The 20,063-nt window shown below is 43.8% G+C and overlaps 1 protein-coding gene across 3 annotated transcripts in view; it reads right to left on the bottom strand.

Moving 5' to 3' along the window:
- Nucleotides 1-6,586: 6,586 nt before the first annotated feature.
- Nucleotides 6,587-20,063, bottom strand: part of LOC128878134 (protein TIS11) — a 31,370-nt gene continuing 17,893 nt past the window's right edge. For all 3 annotated transcript variants that reach the window (XM_054126054.1, XM_054126057.1, XM_054126058.1), the window contains one exon: nt 6,587-15,505. In XM_054126054.1, coding sequence (XP_053982029.1) covers nt 14,354-15,505 — 1,152 coding nt within the window. In that variant the 3' untranslated portion in view covers nt 6,587-14,353. The remainder of the gene's footprint in view (nt 15,506-20,063) is intronic.

Raw genomic sequence — 20,063 nt, 5'->3', positions numbered from 1 at the left:
GTCACATGTTGCGATACCTCGTTAATTACTCTCGCTCCGATCCTCCAGATTAAACAAAGCGAACACGTTCCTACTTCTCCACGTCGAATGGAGCACTTCGAAGATCCCGCAGTAAGATACTGTCTCGTTTGCTTATCCGCAAACTTACGCCAAGTGGCAAAAAGTCCAAACGGAGCAACACAGGATCGGCCCGCGGCCGTGTACGCGTTTCCTTTTCATTTTTCTTTTTCGGATCGCATAAATCAAGTGCCTCCGAAACTTTTACCGCTGCAAATTATTTTCAACGGGCAAAAAAGTTAATCGACTTTGCTCCCAAAAGAAGAAGAGAAGTCTGACCAACGGAACGAAACTAATGAATATAGAGCGTTAAATTGGTGACAGAATGTAAACAGTGATAATCGCACGCGAATAAAAATGTTAAAGAAGTTTAGGCGCGACAAAAATAAATCGAAATAAATAGAAAAGGAAAGCTTAGTCCTTAGGAACGGTCCATGCTGTCGGGACTTACAATTTTAACGCTCCTCGAAGCGAACACTTGGATGAATGAAGTCTAGTATACCGTTAACAGATGGGTTTACCAATGCACTATAAATGGACTTCGCGGAAGGCAGCGGATGACGAGCTACGTTATGAGAGACACTGGCATAAATAAAACGAAACAAATACTTCGACTTGGGCTCATCGGAGGAAACATGTGTCTATGAATAGGCTTACCATACGTTCGGATTTCAAAAGCACTCGTAACGAACCTCTCGACAGGCCGATGAATTTGTCTCTCTGCGCGTAATTTTCTTTCTCGGTGCTTGTCTTGCTTTCTTCCCGATAGGAACTTTACAATATCATTGGATTTAATATTAAGCCTCGTGCACGTGAAGTCGACGCGAATCCACACATGCTCGCGAGTACATCTTCCGCACGCACTCCTCCTCGACTCTTCAATTATTCTGCCACTTGTTGAACCCTCCTAAGTGTTCGCAACTATCGTTCAGCAGACGATATTATATCAAATGGCTTTTTCGCCAACTATTATTCATGAAGACGTCCACGTGATCCCCTCGTGGATATCAAAGTTTAAACGAATTTTGTTAACAGAATAAGTATCGGGGCTGTAGGGCGCTGATGCGAAAATGAACAGAGCTCGTGTTTCTAGCAGTTGCTCGAACAATCGACTAGCAAACTACTTGGTCAATTCCGAACATTTTTTCAATAAAGAGCCACTCGCTTACCTTTCGTTTTATGGGAACGCAGTCATGATTTTTACCTATTCAAACACTAAGCAGGATATCTCGTTGCCTGATAATTCGATTCTGCAGTATTATGTAAGCGACGCAGCCGAACACTTTGGTTGACTAGTTTCCTTCAATCCATTTTCCATGGAATTGTTACGTTGTATCGTCAGCGAACGCATGAAATTATCATTCCACGCAAATAACTCGATATCAAACTCGCAATTTCTGTTGGATTAAGATTCTTGCGTTTGCGTAACCGCGCCAACGAATCCTTTCGATTCTCTAATTTAACATAACAAATCAAAGTGATGTAACGTTCGTCAGCAGAGATACGATCATTTTTCTCGAACGAACAGATCCCTGAACGACCGAGAATCGAAATTCTTTCTACCTTTTACTTATAACGTGTCGCGTTAGCCTTTGCCAGCTTCGATCGTTCGTTGGTCCTTGTTACATCTTCGAATGACAAAACTCTTTTACAATTTTTAACGTTCAAAGCCAGAATCCTCTCCGAATCGTTAATTGCCAAACGAAAATAAAACCGTTCAAGCCGAAGCTCTTCCCATTGGCTGTCCAGAGCCATGGTTCGTCGAGTTGACTCGTTTGGCGCTATGAAACGTGGTACAGAGCCCAAAGGGTTAACGAGCGTCTCTTTGATCGTCCCTCGTCGAAAGGGGGCGGCAATAATAGCAGAAGGGAGGGGGGAACGTCGCGAAAAGGTGGCGCGACAGCTTAGTTTCGCCGAGATCCAGCGGAGGAACCGGAGGTCCTTTTTCCCTGGCACCTTGGTAACCGAGTAACCAAGTAACCAAGCGACCAAGTAACCACGTCAGCGACCCAAGGAACCGTGAGATACGTATACGTGGGGAGGAACGCGAGGCAGGCGCCATAGTAGCGATCTCTACCAGGAAAGAAAGAGGAGCCGAGCTAGATGAACGAGGAGGCTCGAGAACCGGAGGAGGTGGTAGAGGCAGAAGAAGAAGAAGAAGAAACGGAATGGAAGAGGTTAATGGTCTCTGACACAGTGGTGATAAAGAGCCAAAACAGCAGAGACGAAACCGCAGAGAATTCTGTTGAACAAGAGACGAGCAGAAAGTTGGGAAGAGGAGATGACGAGCAGCCAGGAAGACGGGGATATATTCTGACGCTAAGAAACAATTACTACATTTTTCGACAGGAATGCTTTGATTCGACAGCCCGAGCGACTCTTAACCACCGTGCCACGACCGAGGTTGCCAATCTTCTGTTTTTGGGGGAACGATCATTCTTTTCTCAGCTCTGTCTGTACTTGTTCGTTCTTTGGGATTGGAAATGATGCTGCATCTTCTTACGCTAGAACAAAGAATGCAAAAGTGTTCGCTTTTTTTAGGATCATCGTTGTGGTCTTAGACTAAACGAGAATCGATGGAGGGCAGCCAGGCAGTCGCAAACTTTGTGGCCTATAATTTCGCGAACGAACCAAGGGGGTCGGAATTTTGAGGAAAACTAGTTTCTGGAAGCTGCCAATAAATGCCACGGACTCGTGAAAAATGGAAAAACACGTAGGAGCCAGCCGGAATGGTTCCCGTGGTTTGGGATCGAGTCGATCGTCGTTGCCAAATTTCTTTACGCCATATACTCCCTCGCTAATTTTAGGTGCCTCCCTGAATGATGCTCGAAGGTATACATACGTAGCCGACGTGACGAGGTGGAAGGAGACGCCGCGACCAAGGTGAGAAAAGGAGAGAGCGGATAGAGGAGAGAAAAGCTCGCTCGTCTCTACCGTTGGCTCTCGCCCTCGCCAATCTTGCCTGCTGCCTTTTCGAATGTCCACAATCGGCCTCTGCAGCCAGGTCGGCGACCTCGCCGCGATGCACGCGAGAGGAGGGACACATGGGAAATGATAGGAAAACGGCATCCCACTCGTCAACGGAGCCTCGAACGTTGGAAAAGTGACCTTTACACGACGGAACTCTCCATGCTACCTTTCACGCTCCATCGCGCCACAACGGGAATCGTTGTTTTGCATTCTGCTGGGTTTTGGACAAAGTCTCGTCACAGAATTCATTCCACGATTCCACAGTAATTTAGAATATTTATTTTCTATTCTTCGCTCCTTGAGTTGCCAGAGGAAATTTTCATTCACATCCGAGAAATGCCAGACATCTGCCATCTAGTAAAAGCGTTCGAGTTGATGGATTGATTAATCGCTTTGCAACAAAGTGCAACGATATTTCAATTCGTTGTCGCGTGTCTCATTATTAACGCACGCCGACGGTACACCGCCGATATCCGCCAACCATTTTTCAAATCCTATAAATAGAAACGAACACCGTCGATCAGGGAGCAGGCGAGCAACAACGGCAAATCTCGCGATAGCGATAAAAAAAATCGATCGAGGGCGAAGAAGTTATGGCTGAAAGATTGGTGCAGCTAGTATTCGGTAGGTTTTGATCACCCTGAATAGAAACGAACCGCGGATCAAACCGCACTCTAATTCGTTCTACACCGGTGCGTTGCCCGTCCTGTCGGCTACTGCGCCCACGTTCGCTGGCAACCGGATGTGTAAAGAGCACCGGGCAGCCGTGGAACGTGACTTGTTCGCGACATGTCAGAAACTCCGTGAGCGCCGATTTAAAGTACCTTTTCCTTTGGCGTCCTCGTCGTCGCAATCGTCGCTCGCGAGACCTAGCAGGAAACTAGCCTCGGCCGTAATTACGGATTTGTCTTCCCAACCAGGCGTGATTTTTGCCAGTTGAAGTACAGTTCCTCGCAAAATCACACAAGCTATCCCGAGGGCGTTTTCACGCTTCAATGAGATTCGAGGAAACACACCCCGCTGGACAAATGGCAACGTTCCTGACACGTAGTCTTTTTAATTCCGCATATTGCAACACAGCTGAATTATTTTGCACGTGGTTTATTGACATCCCATGCTGTGGGATTTTTATCACGTGTACTTAAAATAAGAAACTCGGCAAGAAATGAGATAGGTACGCCTTTTTGGCTTAGGTTGACGGTACAGGAAGTGGAGTAAAAGTAGCACCGCGCTAGATCAGGACTGTAAGAGGGATGGTCAACAACTGTTAAGTCTGAATTCTTTAAAAATTCCATTGTTCCATGCGAAATGTGTGTGGGTGCATTGTCGTGGTCAAGATGCCACGTGTTGAGTCTCGAGTGCAGATGCGGTTCCGTACCTTCTCCATGATTCCAGGCGAGCATGTTTGCGCGTACCAAACCGCTCGTTAGCAGTTATCCTTTCGAGGATACGAAAGAAATATTTCAACCGAAGCAGTGATCGATAGAGGACTTGAATAATACGTGGATGCAACTCTGAAAGAATTTAAGTTATGCCTATAGCGACATCTGACAATCGACGATATTAACTCTTGCGGTCGGACATTTTGGAGAACGTTCTCAACGGGATTAATCTATCTAGAAATTATTATATGTATTTTTCACTCGTTATTTCATCATTCGCGACATGCGCGAATAAAACCTGTGCATTGGCTTGCCATTCAAAGTATATATTTGTTTTCCTCAACTGCTCGCACCATTTCCTGAATATTTATAAGGTACGGATTACTGATCACCCTGAAAGGAAACCTGCGCGATCGCACGATAAGCCCACGAATTAGATTGTCCTCCGCATAATCGTCACTAGGAGGAACAACGAGACCGGAACGGTCAGGGACGGTGAACAAGGACTTGATACGATCGAGGATAACCCGTTGCTGCTTCGAACCATTGACATAATAACTCGTTAAAAATTTATCATTACACGTGTAACAATAATTTGTCTTAAACCTTGTCAAATGATTCGGATGAAAATGTTTCTTGCAAAAATAAACGCATAAATAGATAAGGGTGGTAGACGTAGTGGGGAATACACGAACGAAGAGGAAAAGAGGTTCGTGACAACGACACTTGAAACGTAGTCCGAGATGGACGTCGTTGCAAAGGTGTAGGATATATCAGCGAAACGGAGCCGTTGCTGCCGTTCAAATTCCGTTTCTCTGGCAATCTTATCGATCCGCGAGATGTTGGTTCAGTCGGTCGATGAATAGTCTTCGATGACCACGCACGACATCGTTAACTGTTAATTGCCATTCGTGTGTTTTTTGCAAAGCGTTCGTTTTTGCTCCCCTTTGTGCGGTGGCCTGCCGTTACGACCGATTAAACTCGCCTGTGCGTGACGATACAAAACTGAGCCTTTTTGATATCCTTGGGCGCTAATTGACGACACCGTGCATCCTTGTTGAAGCTGTAGCGCGCGAATCCTTGTACACGCTTAGAACATCGATTTAATTCGAATTCAACGGGGGAGCCTGTGAAGTAAAAAGTAAGACACCTGGTGTATTTTTGTCAGGGAAATGATGCAAGTACAAATATTTGTTCGAGGCTCTGCAGCAATGTAAAAAGAAACGCACAAATGTTTTTTTCCACTTCGTGAAAACATGTTCTGCAACCACGGTACGCGTTTCCACGAAGGTAAAGTCTCAACAAATATTCGCTCGATTCTTACAATTGCACCGCGTCTTCGTTCGAGCCTCGTGCTATCTCAATGCCAGCCGCGACATTATCTAAGCTGCGACAATTTTATTTCTCGACGGCACACGAGATACCTGTAAAATTTTGCAGACGCGGCCTTGCAGCAGTTTCCTACTTTGTGACGTTTATAAACGTTGCACGATGGATTTCCTGGTAGACAATGTCGTTACACGTGGTACATTTTACAACAAACTATGCTCCTCGAGACAATCGAGCGACCTTTTCCTTCTTATTCAGCAAGATGAATCAGTACTCCGAGGTAAAAGGAAGTATCCAAGCGTGTTTCGTGCAATTGACGCTACGGAACAAATAATTTTTATATACTTCATTTGGTAAATTGAACAACGATAAATGTATTTTAAATGGAGCAATAAATGCAGAGAGCAAAAATGAAGACCACATTCGCAAGAAAAACTGTGCAGTTCTACGTACGCAACTGAGCGACGCCATAAGGATCATTTTACACGCGCAAATGTAAATATTTGACAAACGCGAGCAAAACCGTACCTATGGTTTTCTGAAATATTTGAAGAAGATTGTGTTTCGTATTAACGCGGCCTGCGTGTCAATTTACAGCTTGCGGTCAATCGAATTATCGACTGGCATTAAAAGCGTGTTCCGGTGTCAATTAATCGCGCGTATTAACACTGCTCCGATATTTACATGTATCCGAATAATGATAGAATAATAAAAAATACTTACCGTTCACAATTCTCACGATCGAAAATACTCGTATGTATCTAAGGCTGGCGTAATTCCAACAACATGACGGGAAGCTAGGAAAAGGAGTTGGACGGCAAAAAATGAAATCAATCGAACAAACTCCATTATTTTGTAATAATAAAATGTATTATAAATATATAGTGTATTGTTGGCAATACTTATCAAACTATAATTTTTTCATTCGTGGTACATGAGACTTGCGTGTATGTGTGTTCCTTCGGTAAATGAAAGTCGCCGCGAAGGGAGGAGATTCGTTCGGCTCGCAACGAGAACAGCATTCGCCCCGCGCGGCTAAAAACAAACAGAATCGAACCAAAAACTTTGACAATTTTTTCTCTCTCATCGACAAAAGAAAAATTCCTGTGAAAATTTTAAATAAAATTCTGCTCTCGCCAGCGATCGAACCAAATCCGCCGCTCTTTCACGGCGCGCATGTCGTTTTTTTCTTTTTTCATCGAGGCTCGCCATTCCTCAGATTCACGAAACTCTGTATCCATTTATCACCGTTGTGGTCCCATTGTGGATTGGACCGAAATCGTTCGAGCCTCTGCCCTCGTTTATTCCACCAACAAAATAAAAGAACAATTCGCGCGCCCGGTCGCTCGTAAAATTTTCGATAAACTCTGACGCTTTCCTTTCCGGACCGACGGTTCAAAGAGTCACCGTTAAAAGTAGTCCTAAAATATAAATCGTCGACCGGAAGGAAAACGAATATAGAACCGAAAAGTTCGATCGCGCTCGCGACCACTGCCTCTGTGCAAATTAATTCGTTCTTGTCAAAGTAACGATTTCCTCTAGTGCTCGAGAAACGCTCGCGTCGAATACAAGGCACGGGTAAGCACGAGCTTAGATTTGAACAATGTTGCGATATTTTCTATCGAGCGTAAAAGCATCACTCGAGCACTAATGGAAAGCAATCACGTGCCCACGATTACCCGGGTGATCGAAGTCGTACATTTTTCATATTTTATAGACATCGAATGCAAATAAGTAATAAATTTGTCCAGATTGACCAACGCTTTCCCTTAGGTACCATTGGGAAACTACCTTTCTACCATTTTCGTAATTACCGACACGAATAGTACGCTACGAGGCAACGTGGTCGCGTCTCGAGAAAAACTTCCGAACGACGAGTGCGTGTCCGAGTTCGAACGACTTCCGTCAACCTATCAATTGGCTCCCAAATCGCGACTTCGCATTTTTCATTCTCTTAGTACGTATCGCTACTGTCACTCACACACGCATACAAAACACACAAACGCGGGGGCGCGCGCGCGTACACGCGCACTCTCTTTCTCTCTCTTATTTTCGTCGAGCATGATCTCCCGCGCAAAAAATCTTTCTCGAACGACCGTCGCGGTCGCGTATCACAAGGAGAAATTAAGTATACACACTTTTATTTTTGACGTTTTGATGGGGAATCGCCGCGCGGCGCGCCGATGGTGCCCCATCGGTCCTCCGCGGGGCGAGTAAAGGGGAAGAGAAAATGATATTCGGGTTGTGGCTGGTCTCGAAGAAACGGAAGAAAAATACAAAAAAAAAAAAATATTATCAGGGGGGGATTGGTGTTTGCGAGGGTTGCTAGAATGATCGGTTTCCTCTGAGAGCCAAGAGATCGACCTGCCGCGTTACGGTGGCGTCCCGTAATTACGGCGCCATTTTACATTATAGCGTGTATCTGTGAAGAACGTTTGTATAAAATATTGTATAAATATATAAATACTTGATTGAAAAAATAAATATATTAAATTAAAAAAGAGACGTAACGTAAAGTATATTATTTTATTATTAATATTATATTTATATGTATAAGTTGTCAAGTCTATAACACGAGGGTACGAATTCTGCGTCGTTCAGTGCTGCGACCGAGTATCCCCCGCGCGTTTTCGATCGGGGAGCTTTAGCTACTAGTAGTTTTAGCTACTACGTTCTTTTGCGGAAGTGTGAACCGTGCCCGACAACCGCGGGTACGCGTGGAAATGGTTCGACAAACATTTCGTTGGCTTCCTTCGCCGATCGCGCGAAGAATCGCGCACGCTTCTTTGATCGATGGCAGAAAAAAAAAATTGAGAAAACTGAGAAACATGCATGCTTCCTGACACTGCTAAAAAAAAAATGATTCGAATAAATATGTAGAAATTAAATTAATTGCACTAATCAACTAAAACTCTCTCGCAATCTCGCTCTGCTTTTCGCGCTAAACGTACAAAAATTAAATATTCTACAAGCCCAAAGAAGCGTGCCGTAGCGAAATTAAAGTGTACAAGAGTCCATGTGGCGCTCCACTCGCGAGCAAATTTCTGCTAAGGCAAGACGCTCTTTAAATATGAAAAAAATTAATCCGTCCGCTAGAGTTGTAACTCTACGAAACTTGAGAGCATTTCAAACTTTCAATCGTGAAAAACCATAGATACACCGCAGCCACGAAAGCCAAGAAAACCTTCCTCGAACTCGTCTCATCCCCCTTCGTCGGATGGGGAGAAAGAAAACGGAGAAGAGAAGAAAGACCCGTGGGACTCGAGAATGCAGAAACATGGTAAGAGCGGCAAGCATAACGAAGGGACCCGGTGCGGCAGTCATCGCGAGACACTTTCGAAACGGTGTGTGCCCCGTTCGTTGGTACGATTTAGTCGCGAGTCGAGAGATCGGTCTCTTACCAGTTTCACTTTAACCGCGACACGGGCGAGAAGCGTACCAGCGGCGTCGTTTTGGAGAATGCGCGCCGTGCGATTCCCTTCCATATTCCATCAGGGCCGAATTAAGTCTTTGGGCTTCAGGCGCTACAACCCGGGGAAAGATTGTAGGTTTTACTATGGCTTTAAAACCGCAACTGGTAAATATTGATAACACGTTTAAAACAGATATCGAAACTGAAGGAAATGTGTATGTGAATTCAATGTCACACGAAATTATTGTATATTATGAAGATAGAAATTTAACCGAAGGCAACAAGTTTTTAAATATATATTATTTGTACTTTCAAGACTATCCAATGCTTTTGTTTTCTCTTTGAAAAATATAACTGTGTACTTCTGCTGTGCCTGTAAACCTTAATCCCAAGACTGTCTCCCTCGCCCTCTGTACGCCCTGCCCACTGTGCCCACGCATCTTTTTATTTCTCTACCAAGCGAGAAGAAACTCTCTGGGACTTTCACTCTCTGCGCCCGGGTAAACGCGCTCTTCTCTATCTTTGTCTGTCTTTCTGTCCCTGCCTTGTGCGACTGGTATGTGGGTCCGTCTCGTTTCGAATGACCCTCCCGGGAGATTTTCTAATCTGCGCGCGCAACCCGTGCCAACCTACGCTGACGCGCGAGTTTACGTTTCGCGATGATTATGTTTTATTTTACATTTTTGTCAAGGTCAAAATAAATTACGCGTCAACCCGATCATCGTGAGTCTAAGAATTCATTTCAGAATTAAAATATCGGGGTACTATCGTTTTCTCGAAACAGTCATACCTAGCAAAGGGCTTTCGATGCCTGCGCGTCTACCTCGCGCACGAACGACATTTGTTTCTCCGTTGGCTATGCCAATCTCTCACCGAGGTATTATTCCCGTCGCTACGATGACCGTTCTTCGATAAACCATCGACGAATAGCGAGCAGTTATTAGAAAAAAAAAAAAAAATATGAGTAAAATAATTTAAGGACAGACAACGATGTCTCCCACAGTTCATCGAACGCTGCGGTTACGAAATCTGCGTGGAATAAAATTTTCCCCGCTCATGTCGAGACAAATCACGACGGGAATTTACGTTCGTCGTAAAGATGAGCAAAAAAGGAAAATGGAAGCCCGTATCTAACACGGCGCGGAGGCACGAGAGAAATGGAAATGCTTACGAAATAGCGGAGAAGAAAATTAAATAGTGTTCGTTAAATAATGGGGATGATGTACAAAGATGGAAAACGCAACGCGACGAACCCAGCATGAGAGGGGGTAGACGGGTACTTTTCGTTTCTCGACACGGAATCACGATAATAAACGATGAGAAATATGATCAATGACAACGATCCGTGGAAATATGCTAGGCTAGCACTAAATGAATAGTAATAGTAGTAGCGGTGGGGTGCTAGTGATAGTAGTAGTATAAAGTAGCAGTAGTAGTTATAGCAGCAGTAATAGTAATAGCAATAGTGAATAACATTAATAATAATTAGCGTAATATAATATATATACTTTCGGTGCTCTATATGCGTATACATATAGAGGGACAAAAAGTACCGACGATACTAGATAAAACGCGGGACTAATTGACCTTAGTTTGGAGTTTTGAACGACGATTGTCGTTGCAACCGACCACGTGTATGTGAGCACTCGCAAATAATTTCATCGTTACAAGCAGGAAGAAACAAAAACGAAAAAAAAAAAAATATTAAGAAAAAAAAAGAAACGATTGACCAGATAAATAATAATGGAGACAATATTAAATGGATGCCGTGCTGTTCGTTGAAGTAGAAGAAGCTTTCTACTTCGTATACGACTGAGGCGTACAGCGTTGCGAATACGATAGTAATAATAATAATAATAATAATAATAATAAAAATAATAGTTAATAATTAATAATAAAATAATTATATTAATAATATTATAATAATATTAATAAACTAAAACTATAATAACATTTGCTTTCAAGTATAAATTAAACGAAAACATTTTTTTTGTTTACCATAAGGAGTGTGTTGTGTGCATATGTACAAAATGTATTCGATTTTTCAGAAACCACGTCATTTAGGCACTTTCGTTTTACTTTGTTCTCTCTCTCTTTATTCTCTTTCAAAATTCTCATCGAGGCGGCGATGCTTGGCGGAAGTGAACCTTTTTCGAAACGAATAATCGCTCGAATGGATCTTGAAATTTCACGCTCTACTTATTTTTTCGAAACATCTCTTCGAATTTCTCCAAGCACGAAAAATGGTTACTTCCGCGAGACCGGAAGCGCTCTCGAATTAACGCCGCCTCGCTCTTGTTCACTCTCGCTTTCGCTCGATTCGACTCTCTACCTCTTTTTCCCCTCTCTGTCACACGCTCATACACTCTCTCCCTTTCGCTCCCTATAATAGAATATTTTTTAATAATAGTTTATATTTCTATTGCAATAGTTACATATCACATTTATTTTTTTTTTTTCAACAGGAGAGAACAATGTATATCTTTATATGTACTACGATAATGATGATATCTCCCTCTTTCTCTCCCTCTCGATCTCACATTTGTCACGCACACATCCGTACCGTATATTCTCTTATTTCATAATTCAAGGCCTGCTTTAAGGCACTGCGAGGAAGCCACATCGTTATATCCCTAAACGTACTATTCCAGTTATCTGTTGAAGGATTCGCCAAGATACTTTCGGAGTAAAAAATAATTACCGTCCTCCCGTACGTTAAAATCGGTGAAGTCAACATCCGCCCCTTGCTAGTTCCCTCCTTTCGCGCATCGAACGATACAACGTAAGAAACGTATTGTAAAAAAAGAAAAATCAAATAGCAGCAAAAAATGAAAATGGTCGAAAACAAACTAAACGTCACCGAGCATTTCTTCGGTTCGAAAGAAGCAAAAGAAAAATGAACGTCACGAGATATCTTGGAATCAAAAACTGCTAAAAATATCTTGAAAAGAGTAACAACCTAAAAAAGCTGATGGCAAAATTTTTGTACCTTCGACTCCCCTCGTAAAAATCATCTCGAAAACGATTGTCATTCTCGAAACCAAAAAGAAAAGAAACGAATAAGAAAGAAGCGTGAAAAATCCGTTGGTTAGTCAAGGAAAACGTGTTACGTCTTCGAATAGATCGTTGGAAGCCCTAGCGACTCCTCTGCCTTATAAAATACCTAACGCAAATTTTTGTGTAACGTACCTATATACGAACCATACATCCATTCACTCGGAGGACACGCTGTTTTCCCATACGTAATGCTACACACAGGCACACATGCGAACGCACCACTTTCTCTTATTATCCCCCTTTTGCTCGCCGCCATGGCGCTTGTGCTCTCACCGCAGCGCCATCGCTATCGCTATCTTCCTTCTCGCGCCTGGTACGCACGCACACAAACACACTTTCACTCGCTCTAACATTGGAAGACAATCGGAGTTCTTAAGCCACTTAATTTGCATAGCATGATTTGATTGTTGATCTGTTGGCGCGCTTCGTCGCACCGTCCCAATACCCGACCAAAGATGAGCAACGATTAACTTCAAATGATAACCCTGTATCGCGTGACGTGTCCAACAGGGAACCCGATAAAAAAAAAAAGAACGTTTCCTGTAAAGTTCCCCAAAGAAATGTTACAGGAACTGCACGTGAAAACAACAGGTTCGATCACTTATCGTTTAGCGTTAACTGAACGTACAAAGAACCAATAATTTCCATTTTAAAAGATAAAAGAGTCACAATTATCGTCTACCACGTAAGGTCGAACGAATGTTTTATCTTCGCATTTCTTTTAAATAAAACAATATTCATGCGATTAAGGGTTAACAGATAAGCGATCGTTATTTATCGTTCAAATTCAGGTAAAAAATTATACCCATCTCTGGCACCGACAGAACGCGCCACGCTCTCTCCTTCTCTATTTCTCTGTCCCGCCACTCGTCATCATCTGTCGCGCGCATGCGCGCGTGGCTCGCTACTCTCGCCTCCCTTTCACTCTCGACGCAACTTTCCCTTCCCTTCCTCGCGGACGAAGGGACTTCGAAAAAAATTAAAAGAAAAGAAACGTAACGTACCTAAGTGTTTTGGAATATTGCAACGTTTCACCTGCCCCGGATCGATCTTGACGCCCGATCCCTGCGAGCTTCCTCGCGAACGAAGGAAAGAAACTCGCGACGAGCGCGGACACCCTCCACCGAGCCGAAGGAACGAGAAGAAGCATCGTACCGAGTCCAAGAGAGATCAAAGAACAACTTGCTCGAGGAAAGTCACGATTCGGAAGAAACTTGGGCTCGTCTCTCTCGTTCCAGCGGCTCCCGTTTCTCTCGTCTCCTTCTCTGCGCGTCCAACGACTCGGTACAAACCTAGAAGCCGAGCCAACCGACGGCACATGCGCTCGAACCTTGGCGCGAACGGGAGATCTATAGCGCGTGCGCCCTCGGTCGTGTTGGCTCTGGTTGGCGCACACGGTTTGAACGACTGTCTAAACCTTACTCCTAACCTCGTTTATCCGTTTCGTTCCTTCGTCCAAGGATTCTCACGAGCGGGTCGAGAACATCCGGGCTGATTACGATCTCGACTTTCGATTAAATGAACCGTAAACCTAAATTAAAGAAAAAAAGAGAAGAAAACGGCCCTGGTGGTCGGAGTCAGAAAGTGAACTGACGCTACTAATGCAGTTTTAAGAGTAATGACGATATTCAGTATTCGATAGTGATATTACTGACAACGTTATTAATAATATTAATTATAGCGATGATAATAATAATAATAATAATATAATATATAATATAATATAATAATAATCATGACGATTATGATAAAAAGGAAGAGACGATCGTTTAAAGAACGAGAGAATAATATGTCTAACGCGTCCTACGAACAGAAAAGAAACGCTTAAATAAGAAGCCGAGTACGACGGAGAGGAAGATCCGTCACACGCGAGAAATGCAGCTCAAATATTTAAAAAAAAAAAAAACTTTTCCTCCTCGAGTCGTTGCGGAAGAGCTCGCCCACTCTCCCCCACATTCTCCTGTCTTTTCGATAGATAAATTAGAGTCTCGGGGTCCAACGCTCTTTCGGTTACCTTCGAACGTACGTCATTCGTGAACCATATATCTTCTCTACGCAACCTGTGTATCCTCGTGAAATAAATGTTGAGAGAAAATAAAAATGATGATATACCAAAGAGTCGAAGGACCCAGGAAAATCTCCCTCTTTAGATCTTCAAGTCGCCGAGAGTGCTGCTGATCCTGTTGAAAACAGGCAGCCTGTACTCGGCGTTCGGCGACAACGGGGACGGAGTTCTTGGCGTTAGCTCGTCCGAGCCCAATGGACTGCAGACGCTGTTCGTCCGTGGACTCGGGCTCTGTCTCGTCGCCAACAGACCGAAATCCTGACCGAAGCTGAACGCCGTGGTGGGTAGACTCGTCACGGACGGTTGTTGGACGCAGTCGTCGCTGAAGAAACTCGCCATCGAGTTGGTAGGCGACTGACTGAGACTGGACGACGGCGAAATAGAATCCCCGGTGCTCCCGAGAGAGAACGTCGGGCTCAGATTCAACGGTTTCGGCCTGGTGGCACCGATCACCGAGCTGACCGTTGTGGAACCAGTCTGATGATGATGGTGATGATGGTGATGCGAGTGGTGATGATGGTGCTGCTGGCTGGTAGTCAAGCTCAAGGAATTCGTTCTGAGCAACGGTGGCGGGTTGTACGTGTTGCTGCCGCTGCAGAGGCTCAACGAGTTGGTTCTCATGAGGCTCGGTGTGGCCGCGGCTGCCGCAGCCGCGACTTGCGGAGATGCCGCGATCTGCTCGAGCAAAGCGACGCTATTTACGGTTTGGTTGACGTTGGAGTTGCAACTGTTACCACCGGCGGCCGCAGCCGCTGCGGCTGCTGCAGCGGCGCTCAACAGCGGATTCAGACCCATGATGTTCGGCTGCGTGGATCCTAGTTGCGCGCTGACCTTCTGATTGTGGATTCGCGCCTCCTCGAAGTTGTGAATGAAATGGCAACGGGGCCCGTACGGGCAGAAACCGATCGTGTGGAAGGTGCGGCACAGCTCGGTTTTGTATTTCGGATGGCGGGTAAGATTGCGCAGTTCACTGTAACCGTGCGCGAACTGACACTTGTCGCCGTATTTGCAGGTGCCGCTTTCCTCGAACGGCCGGCACAACTCGGTTTTGTAGCGGGACGTTGGTTCGCTCGCGCTGCGATCCAGTTTGCGGTGCTGCTCGATCAGGGTGTTCATCAGTGATGTGTAGCTTCGACGAAGGGGCGCGTGTCCGCCATTGTTACCGGATGTTCCGTTGCTCGACGCGTTCGCAGACGTCGAGGCTGCTTCCTTCGCTTTCGCGGAAGCTGCGTTCTGCAACGAAAAAGAAACGAGAATTAGAGGCTAGATTCTGGTATAGAATTTGAAAAGAATCAAAGTTTTCGAGGTAGGTAATTAGAACGATAAGAGCCACTACTTTTCGAATAACGAAGATTTAATGTTAACGACGGTATCACCGTTCTTAAGACACGAGTCGAAGGTACATTATAGTTGATTGCTGGCATGATCGTGGTAACTCCGAAGGATGCTCGAACAATACGTCGTTTACCCGAAAACGCAAGTCTCCGGGGATATTACGACATCGGAAGGCTTTATGTAATCGGATAATACGCAGATGGAAATCGTTGGCCAATAGCGATGATTTATATCTAATAGACTCTAATCAAGGATACAGGAAGCGTGTAAAATTGCTTTATCCGCACGGAGTCCCGATCACGCGGTATACGCAAAGGAAGACATTCATTCGTCATTTCATATTACCGTGAAAAATATTTTACATAATTTTGTATGCACGTAGAGCCAGGAGGTAGAAACGAACTATTGGAAAATTGTACTGCGGAGTTTGTAATTATATTATTTTTATTAATTATTTGAGAATTATATACACGAACGTTGCTTCTGTATTTATCATCGCGTGCAATCTATATTACTGCCGAGCGAATTCAACATTGACAACCTGTTTGATCGGTATTTCTTATCGAATCCAAGTTAAACTTGCTACCAGATGCACAACTTGCTATTGAACTAAATGCGCTGTTTTCAATGTTACGAATACCTGCTAACTGAAAGGATTATACAGTTCTGCGCCATGAATTATGACTCATTCGAAAAAGAGCGCTTCCGATTTCTCTACCGTTCGGTCGACCTAATGATATACGTTACTTAACGATCCTTCTCTTGCCGATAATTGCCCAACGATTCCCCAGCAAAGGTTATCGTAGATCGCTTTTAAATCGCGTGGAAGGGCCAAATTCATGATGCCTAGTCGAAAATTATGGTGTTCAGGTATATGAGAATAGGACAAAGGTTCGACGTCCTAACTGTGAATAGAAAGGCGAAAAATTCGTAGAAGAAGAAACTACCTGAAACATGGGAATACACGACGCCCTTTTGAAACAACCCAATCGCGTGGTACCTGAAGCAGGCCAAAAAATCCGGGTAGGCGGGGAGAACCCAAAGGACCAACCTTTCCATCCTTTCCGAACCCTCGTATTTTATAAACAGCATTTGCGAGAGCCTTTGTTTAAGTTTCATTAAACTCCACTCCGAAACACTCAGTGTTCTGTATTTCTTTTCGCGTATTAAATTAGAAAGTAGTTGCGTGCTTGTATGGTATGGAGAATATTCTACATATATAATTCTCTATATGAAATTGAACAAGATCGAGGAAAATATCACTCACATATTCCCCGAGTATTCGATTGTTAACCTACTTGTAACCGTTCGAAACGTGACAATCCTAATCGAACCAGTCTTCCAAACGTTCTCCTATCCCGATCGTAAACGTACGATCCACCCACCAATGCTTTCTCGTTTTCATGAATCGCGTGCTGTCCGATCGAAACTCGAGCGCAGTTTCACATACGCTTGGAAATTTCCACGAGCTCGTGTATTTACCATAGAGACGAGTGTCTCGCCGTACGACACACCAACGTGAATACGAATACGGTCGTTCTCGCAATTAGCCTGGCAGAGTCTAGGTATTAATGCAACGAGAGACACACGGACGACGTCGCGAGTGTTGGTTATCCAGCAGTCATCATCATCGCGCGATGGCTATTTATCGTTACTAGTACGAACGTGTACGCGCGCACGTACACCCTTGCTACCACGTTCCTTATCAGGCGGACTTGGTAGCAGATGCAATCACGTGCGAACGGTCAACGGGACGTTTTCACGTTTCCTTTTCCCGCGCCTAGTTATATCGCGCCTACTTGAGTGTTAATCTTTATTATTCGGGAAACTTATTATAAATATAAAAAGTTATGGCTACACAAAGTGCTTCGGCATTTAAATTTAAGATTTTTCAAGAAGTGGAGTCGATCGATTTGTGCAGCAAACGGCTCAATTGTAACTAAAATTGCAATTGAAATCGCGATACGTTTTATTCGTCCTTGGTGTCCGAGAAGGGGACTTCCCCAATAGGTTGATATTTAAATGCTGATGATGATATACGGTTTCATCTGCTTCCGGTTAATAGTCCAGAACACCGATCGCCAACCCCATCGTAGCACACAGAAATGAATTTAACGACGAGTAATATGTAACTCGGAGCTAATTCTATCTATTTAATCGATCATTAATCACGGAGACTTAGAAGTTATAATAACGGATTACATTCGGAGCAATACCGATAGAAACCGAGCGAATCCAGAGTGAAAAGCTCGGCGGGAGAGAAAGTTACGAGGCCTGACACACACGCGCGCGTGTAACTATTGCCACGAACATGAGTCGATTCGTTGAAACGACGCTCGCGGGAATTGTGTTTATCCACGGGAAAATGAATTAAGCGAAAGTCTCCGAAGAAGCTGGAGTCGCTGGCAACAATTGGACGAGCAAATCTGTAAAAATTGAATTCTCCGACGCGTGATTCTTCGATCTGATACTTCGAAACGAAAACTACTCCAAAAAAGTGTGCGAGTGGAAGCCACCTTTTCGATTTATTTTTGCACGTGGAACAGTCGGTTTCTCGGTTATACCATTTCGATGCGGGATACCCTGCTACGTCATCGAGTTCGATGAAAATAAAAGAAGAAACCGAGAAAAAGGTGATAAATTCAAACGTTCTCTCAACCTTCCGAGAAACCTCGACGACGTTCTCGAGCCTTCTCTCCGCCGAGATTGCGATCGGTCTTTCGCGAACTCTCGGATACAAACTCCTTCGCGTATCGAGAAAAAAAGAACCAATCTCTTGCGTCATGCTGACCGCATGAGAACACGATGCGTGTACGTAAAAGAGCAATGCATCGATTGCGAGAAGACTTGTCGCGAGAACGCCATGAAAATAGCAATTTTAACGCGGATACGCAATCGAGCATCGACTATTTCAGTCGAGTAAATTTGGAATATTCAAATGCTTCGATGCGAAGTCGAATAGTTCGACATCCAATGCAATTGCTGAACACACAAAGGTTGGATAACGAGTCCAAGTCTTGCTTGTATGCTGGAGGTCGACGCCTCTCGCTGCAAGCGTCGGTGTTTTCGTCTCACCATCGGTGATTCACCGAACTTCACCGGTCCCTGCAACAGCGGGTGAAAAGCTGTTCTTGAAACGCCGTCGTAACATGTGATGGCCGGTAGTTTGCATTTATCATACCACGAATGGGCGATTCTAGCGACTCGTGGTGGTTTCCAGGAAAAGTGATGAAAATAAGCGGCTTCTTCGAGTTGGCTCGAACGTCGGCACCAACGACAAATGTACGCGATAGTTAGTCGGCGTGCTCCCAGTGTTTAATGCACTCGTCTGGGTTGACACGTACGTACCAGTAGCTACATTTCATGTTGAACGAGCTTCGTTTGGATGACAGCAATCGTCGAAATTATCGCATTCCGAGTCTAAAAGATATTCACGTAATCGGAGAGGGAAAAGTAATGACAATTTTGTTCCCTCTTTTAACGCGTTCATTGCCTGGATAAATTCGCAGTACGATAAGAAAAATAAAAGATATCACCCATTTATTCCAACGATTAGCGTACCGAATGATGAATCGATCAATCTTGATTATTTAGAGCAGGGAACAATATGAATAATGGAGGGCGTCATTGTTGTGCAAATAAGTGTTTCTCAAACGGCTGCAAACAAAGATTTCTCATGTATGCAAATAACAATTTTTCATATGTGCAAATCAAGATTTCGCATATGTGCAAATAAGGAATTGTAACAAATTTGTTTTGCAAATCCGCTGAGATCTTTTGAACCTAACGCTTCGTAACATGTAATAAAAATGATAATTTAATAATTTATTAGCGATGTTATCGGCAATTATTTGTATCTGAAATTGAATTATACGCGGTCTAACAGTAACGTTTGTTAGATGAAGTAACCTTCCCGGGTGATTGCAAAAGACGCTACTTTTGATAAGCTTCATGGGAAAAGCCATTTCCGACTCTTATTATTTCGTAACGTTCCCCTTAGTCTGGCACATTTTCCAAAAATATAACGTTAAAAGATTCTCGTTCGCGAGCGATAACTTAAACATGCGACTCGCTGCCTTTATCTGGGCAAAACTGTTTTCCATTCCAAGCACGTGGAAAAATTTCACCAGACACAGCCAGATAAGGTAATGCGACGGATAAACAGTGTAATGACGTAGCGATTATTACTCTTGCGATACCCTTACTTCCAACCCATCAGAAACTGAACACATTCCGTATGTAATTAAATTACTTGCTCCAATTATTTCTAAAAGATCCCGCAATAAATTCTTTCAACTGTTTCCTCGACCGCTTTTACACGAGCAAAATAATGTTAAGAATTGAATTTTACGATTAAAACGAAAACGAAATAGTGACACGAGACTAATCGTATCAATTTTATAATAATCATGAGGTGAAATTAGCGAAAGAAATGTAAGGACTGAAAACATGGTCC

Source organism: Hylaeus volcanicus, chromosome 6 (assembly GCF_026283585.1).
Source record: "Hylaeus volcanicus isolate JK05 chromosome 6, UHH_iyHylVolc1.0_haploid, whole genome shotgun sequence".
Classification (NCBI taxonomy): domain Eukaryota; kingdom Metazoa; phylum Arthropoda; class Insecta; order Hymenoptera; family Colletidae; genus Hylaeus; species Hylaeus volcanicus.
The sequence above is the reverse complement of the archived record's forward strand: the minus strand, read 5'-3'. Positions and strand labels throughout refer to the sequence as shown.